This window comes from Cyrtonyx montezumae, unplaced genomic scaffold, assembly GCF_038088225.1.
Source record: "Cyrtonyx montezumae isolate F1298 unplaced genomic scaffold, pur_monq_1.0 scaffold_31, whole genome shotgun sequence".
Taxonomy (NCBI): Eukaryota; Metazoa; Chordata; class Aves; order Galliformes; family Odontophoridae; genus Cyrtonyx; species Cyrtonyx montezumae.
The window spans coordinates 5654787-5661665 of NW_027072036.1; the positions used below are offsets into that span (position 1 = coordinate 5654787).

The 6879-nt window shown below is 62.3% G+C and overlaps 1 protein-coding gene across 2 annotated transcripts; it reads right to left on the reverse strand.

Annotated features, from left to right (window-relative positions):
* Positions 1–290: 290 nt before the first annotated feature.
* On the reverse strand, positions 291–5773 carry HEYL (hes related family bHLH transcription factor with YRPW motif like). Of its 2 annotated transcripts, XM_065744686.1 has the most exons (5): positions 5289–5773; positions 3301–3367; positions 2868–2951; positions 2415–2496; positions 291–1213 (listed from the first exon to the last, which is right to left on the reverse strand). In XM_065744686.1, the coding sequence occupies exons 1-5, from the start codon at positions 5366–5368 to the stop codon at positions 570–572; spliced, it is 957 nt and encodes a 318-aa protein (XP_065600758.1). In that variant the 5' UTR covers positions 5369–5773; the 3' UTR covers positions 291–569. The 2 variants fall into 2 exon arrangements, with proteins under 2 accessions (XP_065600758.1, XP_065600757.1); XM_065744685.1 differs by lacking the exon at positions 5289–5773 and having other exon boundaries at positions 3301–4078.
* Positions 5774–6879: the final 1106 nt, after the last annotated feature.

A 6879-nucleotide genomic window follows, 5' to 3' on the forward strand; every position in this document is an offset into this window, starting at 1 on the left:
CCAAGAGAAAACTGGGAGGCACTGGGAATGCTGGTCTGACCGCTCCCAGTGAGATGGCTCCCGGAGGGCGACGGGCAGAGGGAAGGGCTGCTCTTCTCACCTCCGTGTCAGAGTCGTCCCCTCCCCGCAGAGTTCCTTTGAAATCTGCCTCACCTCTTCACACCCGGCTGTGGGATGAGGGCTGTCAGAGCCCCACATGATGAGTCAGGGCACAGCGAGGAGAGCAGCAGCACCTGTCCCCAGTGCTACACCTGGGAGCTGCAGCTGGGGGGCACGGCCAGAGCGGGGCTGTCCAGCAGATGAGGCAGCGGCTCCAGGCTGGAGAGCAGCATCGGGCTCCGATGGAGGGAGGGGGTCTGCGGTGCCCAATGTCCCCAAGAACGCGTGGAAGCAATGGCACTGTCACTTGTGGGCACAGAGAGGGAGAGGATGAGCGATGGTGAGGTGAGGAAGGCAGCGTGAGAGAGGCGAGGGGACAGCAAAGAGAATCTTCTGGATGGGTCCTCGGCTTCCGCAAAGCAGGAGAGATGGATCCGCTCTGCAGCCCACGGGCAGCGGGTGCTGCGGGCTCAGAAGGCGCCGATCTCCGTGGCCCAGGAGCGGCACAGCCGGGCCGTCCCCACCCTGAGCGCGGGTCCCTGCGTGGCTGCTCCCAGCGCCGTGGGTGCAGTGTAGGCCGCGGGCAGGGGGACACCGGTGGGCGAGAACAGCAGGGTGGAGATGGGGCTGCCCTTGGCCGAGCCCCCCCTGGGCGTTCCAGATGGAGATGGCATCCGGGGAGCGGCTGCTGCTGCTGAAGCCGAGGGGGCAGCGCGGGCCCTGCGGGCTGAGGAAGCCATCCTGCCGGGCAGCGGCCCCCGCTGTGAGGGCAGCGTGGCGGTGGGGATGCGGCGCACGGCGGCCGGCCTGGCAGCGAGGCGCGGGTAGGACGCAGTCACGAGGAGAGGAGCGGGAGCGGCCGCCCGGCGCGGCACCGGCACCGGGCTGTGCAGGAAGGACCACGGCCACGTCTGCACGGGGAGCAGCGAGGTGGCTGCCGGGGACGGCTCCATTTCGGCCACGTAGTTGTTGAGGTGGGAGAGCAGCCGCAGGCGGATGGGGTCGGTGGTGCTCTGCCCCTCCAGGACACCCAGGTACCGCACCACCTCGGTGAGGCACTCGCGAAAGCCGATGCTCCTGTAGTCCACGGCCAAAGCACGAGCATCCAGGAACCCTGCGGGGATACGGGGATGGTCAGCCCATGCACCGTGCAGGAACACTCCCGGGCCTCTCTGCCCTCTGTACCGCACCACGTGTTTCACTCGAGGCACTTTGCTGCAGACAGCCAAGCGGTGTCGGTGTGCGTGACAGCAGCAGCGGTTGCCTCGATGCTGTAGGACTGCCAGGTCACAAAAACCTTTACTCTACGCATGGGATGAGCAAGAAGGTCCATTAACCATGCTTAGGGAGGACAACGTCTTTTCTTTTGGGCCTCTGAGTTCATGCCAGGTGTGTGCTGGGTACCTCCCTACAGCAGCGCTGCGTCCAATGCGCATCTCCTCAGTGCACAGCACCTGAGCTGCAGCGACCCAACCTCACACCTCCCTTAAATGAACTCCCACTGAAGGAATGGCTGAACCACTGCCACTGGGCTGGGAAAGCCCCGAGCCACACGAGCACCAATAAGATAAAACACAATGGCTGATTTTTCAGCTTCTGCTCCCTCCTTGTAGCTTGGTGAGACAGTGAGCAACAAAGCAGAGAATGTCACAGAGCAGTGGAGCACTGGACCACTCTGCTTGCTGGGGTCCCTGGGGACAATGCAGCCCTTTGTTGCAGTGCAGTCAAATTGAATATCTAAACAAATGTTCCAGACCGAGTTACAGCTCTGAAGCAAAGCCTGGATGCCAGCAATGTCCTCAGAAAGCCAAAAGTGGGTGGTAAGCAAGCCAGAGGCTTCTTTACTGGAGCTGTGATCCCCGTCCTGTTAACTGGAACAGGACGGAGGGTCTGTGCTGAGCTCTCAGTACAAATGAGACCTTTGTTGCATTTTGCACAACACTCCCCTTCTCCTCTTATAGCATCCAGGAGACAAAAAGGGAGAGCAGAAGGGGAAAAAAGCCTTGTTTATTTGCACAGTCTCCATGCAGAATTCAGCCTCTGCAGGAAACGTATCTCAGGGAGAAGGGAAAGAGCTTAATATCATTTTTTCTGGGAGCAGAGTCCATTTCTGAGAGCACGACCCCGGCTGGGGCACACTACGAGGGCAGCAGCACCATCCCTGTGGGTCTGGGATGCCAGAACCTACTCACAGGACGCTGACCCACACATTACAGGCAATAAAAACAGGAGGACGTTGGCTGCTGATGGATGGGGGATCTCCAACTCAGGATGTCACCGTCACCTCGCTCATGTGCTCACAGAGTGGCTCTTACCTGCTCCTCCAGTGGCATGGAGCATTTTTAAGTGATCCACTGTCATCTGTAGAATTTCTGCCTTCTCCAGCTTGGACGAGCCCTGCGTTAAGAGCAGGAAAAAAAATACCAGAGAATTTCGTCATTTCATGGCCTGGGGCTTCGTGCTTCTCACAGGCTGAGCTTTGCCCCGTGCCCTCCTGAAAACCCACAGCACTCAGCAATCCATCTCTGGGCACCGCCTTGAGTTTTTAACTGAGCAGAAAAAGGAGTTCCTTCCCACCATCCCCCCACGCAAACCGAAATTCCCCGTTTCTGTTCTTCACAGCTGCGAAACGCAGCCTGGATTGAATTCGTCCTCCCTTAAGCTCCCGAACACCACTTCTAAATGCATTAACGCTGCTTCGCCACGCAGATCCACCGCTCCCCGCGGTGAGGAGGGCACGGCCCTGCCCCCCGCCCCGGGGCGCCCACCTGCTTCTCCAGGGCGGTGGGCACGAGGCGCCGCAGCTCGGACAGGCTGCTGTTGATGCGGTCGCGGCGCCGCTTCTCGATGATCTGCGGGGGGAAAACCGCACTCATTCCCGGTGCCCCTCACAGGTTTGGAGCCCTCACAGCGGGCCGGGAGCAGCACTGGGCCACGCGAGTGAAGGTTTTCGGTGGAAAAGCCGAGCAAAGCAGTGCTGTCCAGGTGTGAAACTGCCCTCTCCCCCCCCCCCCCCCCCCCCAGCCCCGGCCCTTTCCACGCGATTTGAGGGCAGATCCCTCAGCCTCCCCTTGAGGGAGGCTCTGCAGGGGATGGGGCAGAGCCGGTTCGGATGACCCTGCCGTGTCCCAGGTGAGGACGTGCCACCGGCATCCACTACACACAGGGGATGTTGAGGGGGGGTCGCAGCACAGAACTCACCCCTCTGCGCTTCTTCCTGGCTTGTATCTGCGACGTTGTGGTGGGAGACACGGACCTGGGAACGTGGCTAGGAAGGAAGAAGAGGGAGAGCTGCTGGCGGCAGCTGGAGGCAAACCTCGGCGGCACATATGCTTTACACACATTTGCCATCTGCAGTTCCTCCCCCCAACCCAGAATAATGTTTTCTGTGGTTCTCATCTCAGTGTTACCCCCAGCACAGAGCTCGGGAATTGACGACAGGATCCAGGCGCAGTTTGAATCCCACCGTCCCCCTGGGAGCCCTCACCAGCCCGGGGCAGGTTTCTGCACCAGCCGCTGCCCGGCTCACGTCTCGTTGCAGCTCGGACCACGCCGGTGCCTCCACGTGGCTGGAAAAGCAGCTCCGGGGCCTCTCATCCCCACTCACAAACCTCCCTGAGCCCGCTGCGTGGGCTCTGCGCGGGCATAGGCGTCTTTGCAAGAACAAACGCGCTGTCCGCGCACAGAAACGCGCCGACGAGGAGCGCTCCTGGGGTGGGAACGGGCGCAGGGGTCGGCACGGAGCTGTCCCGGCAGCGCTCCGCTGCGGCTCTGGACCTCTTAGCAGAGCTGTCCGAGCGCACCGCTCTTTGCCCGCTCCAAATGTGGGGTGCACAGAACCCGTCCGCCAAACGCATCTCAGAAACGTCCGACCGACGGATCCGCACCGCGCAAACGAGCTCCGACGGCCCCGACGTCTGCACCGCTCCTCGCTTCTTTCGGTAATTTGCAGCACTGATCTTTGAACCGGTCAATGCAGACAAAAAGCGAAGCGAGGCAGAGCCCCGCGCACCCGCAGTGACCCCGAGCTGCGGCGCTCCGCACGCACAGCGGACCCCGCACTGACCCACGCCCCGCGAGGGGGAACCGCTCCGCCCAACCCGCCCCGGTGGGGCCGGATCCCGCTCCAGAAGCCGTCTCCCTCCCTCCGCCCCACCCCGGAGCGTTTGGTTCCCCCCGACCCGGTCCCCCCGCGCAGTGGGGTCGGTTTCGGTGCCGCGTGTTCGCGTGTCGTGAGCCGCAGTGCGAACGAACACGAATAGCTCCGAATCACGGCACCGCTCTGCGTCTCTCACTTGGGTAACACGAGCAGAGAGAGATCAAAACTCCATCGTTGTACCCAGGGAAACAAAACAGGACAATTCCTCCGCTTTGTCCTTCGGGGTGCTGCGGTGCTGGGAGGAGGTGGGGGTGTTTCACGCGCAGCAGAAGGGCGGCTGGAATGCTGACTGATGCACTGCGAGCTGTGCGAGGGGCCGGGGAGCACATGCAGGACGCGTTGGGGCGGCTGTGCCCAACTCTGCCCCGGTCCGTACCGGTTCACGAGGACCTGAGCCCGGCACCAGGAGGGACAGCTCCTCAAAAAGGGAATCAAATCACCCGGAGCTTCGTTGACGGCAGTGGGGGACACTTGGCTGCGAAAACGAGTTCAGAAGCAGCTGAATTTCGGACGGGAGCAACTAACAGAGCCCCTCCTTCATCCCCAGCGCTCGGAGCCCACCAGGCCCGCGATCAGCGGCGGGGATGCGAGTACGGGGAGCATGGCAAAGCCCCGCGAGCACGCACGGGTCCTCTCCTCACCGCCCCTCCGAGCAGAAGAGGCTGCAGCTCGGGTTGCAGGACGGAGGAGGGACGATGGAGCCTGCAAACTGCCGTCCTGAAAGAGCACGCTGAGAACTGGGCACCCCTCACCGCCCGAGCTGCCTTTCAGACGAGATCAAAGCCGCAGCTGGTGCATGACAAACGCCTCGGCAGAGGAGAAGCGTTTCTCACGCGAACCCTCCCCGCTCCCCCCGCGATCCCGGAGCTGTCGAGTCACCGCCCCGGGGCAGCTGAGAGACGCCGGAGCCCGAACCCGGGGTGCCCTCACCCCACAGCGGAGCTGCTCCCTTCTCCCCCGCACCCCCGGGCACCGCCGAGCCCCCACCCGACGTCGCTTATCCCTCGGGACAACGCGGAGCGCTCCCCACCTGTACTCCTCCTCTTTGCCCACGTCGATGGTGCCATCCGACTCGGTGTCCGACGAGCTCTCTTCGCACAGACGCTTCATCCTGACCGGGAACGGCTCCGCCAAGGATGGGGTTGCGGGGCTAGGGGCTCGGCGGACCCCCACGCGTGTCCGAAACCCCTCGCGTGTCGGAGCGCGGCGCGGTCCCGCTGCGGGCTGAGCGCGGAGCTCGCCCCGTCTGCTCCCCAGCTCCTCCCCTGGCCCCGCTCTGCCTTTCACACCCCCGGCTGCCGCCTCGCTCTGCTCCCAGCACGTCCCCAGCCTCCCTGGTTAATGGGTTAATGAGACATCTCCCAGGAGTGACGGATTACGCGGCCGCGCCGGCGCTCCCAGGTTCCCAGGCCCCCCCGCCTCCTCCCGCTCGCTGGTCGCAATCCCAAGTCTTCCTGTAAAAGGAACAGTCTGTGTGAACCGTCTCATGTCCCCCTCTGCCCGCCGCCCCCCTGCCCGCGGCCCCCCCTTCCACCCGCCGCACATTGGCCTCAGCCCCAGTTTAAAGGGACCGGTGACCTCACTGGCAACAGAAAACCGTGGGAAAGAGATGGGACTGATAAAGCCCTGAGTTGTTTCAGGGAAAAATCAACATCCAGCCCCACACGCACACACGTCTGCGCAGCTCCGCGCGGCGCGGGCGGGTGGGAGAATTATGGTTCGGGTGGAAGCGGCTCCTCCGAGGCTCGAGGCAGTGCCCGAGGGGGCAGCGGTCACGGTGCGTGGGGGCACCGCTCCGTAGGGGCATCCGGTGGGCTTCTGCCACGGGCTCAGCCCCCACCGCGCACAGAGCATCCCCAGGCGCCCACTCGTGGCACTGCCCACTCGCCGACCCCTGCCCAGTGCTGGGTTTTGTGGCACAAGGGTGAATTGCCACAATTCTGCCTCATCCCACAGCGCTGAGAACGTTGACCCTCGGCCATAGAGCACCTCGCTTTCCCTAAGCTCGCAGGAGGAGGTGGGGGTCCGTCTGGCAGAGCCCTGCACAGCTGAAATCCCCGAAGGCAACGAAGTCGTGGGCATGTGGGAGAGAGAGGGGCGGAGGCTGGCGGTACAAAAATAATGCCTTTTATTTTGAAGAAAAAAAATAAAAAGGAAAAGAAAAGAAAGAGAGAAAATAATCAGCGCTGAGATCGGCCAACACGTGGCTTTCCCAAAGCTTTCTGCCCCGGCCGTGGTCCCAGCGCCCGGCTCCCCCCCGAGGCCAAGTGCCCCTATATCTGCTCGGCCATGGGCTGCCCCACACCACTGCCCCACACCGCGCTGGGGCAGAGTGCAGCCCTTTGTTCGACCTCGACCATGGGGTCCTCTGCCCAAACCCGCGCAGAGCAGAGCAGAGCAGAGCAGAAGGGAGACCCGTGGAGGAGTGGTTGTAAAAGTTGTTGTTAGCTCATACTAAAAGATTCAGAGGAACTGAAGCTGCATCACTTCAGTGGTTTTCAGACCCACTCCTCCTCTCCCCTTTCCAAAGCGATTTCAGTTACAAAGACATTCATCTCCGAAGTAAATTTCCCTTAAAAACGTGTTTTTGAGTGATTAATGCTCTTTCCGCCGATGAAGCC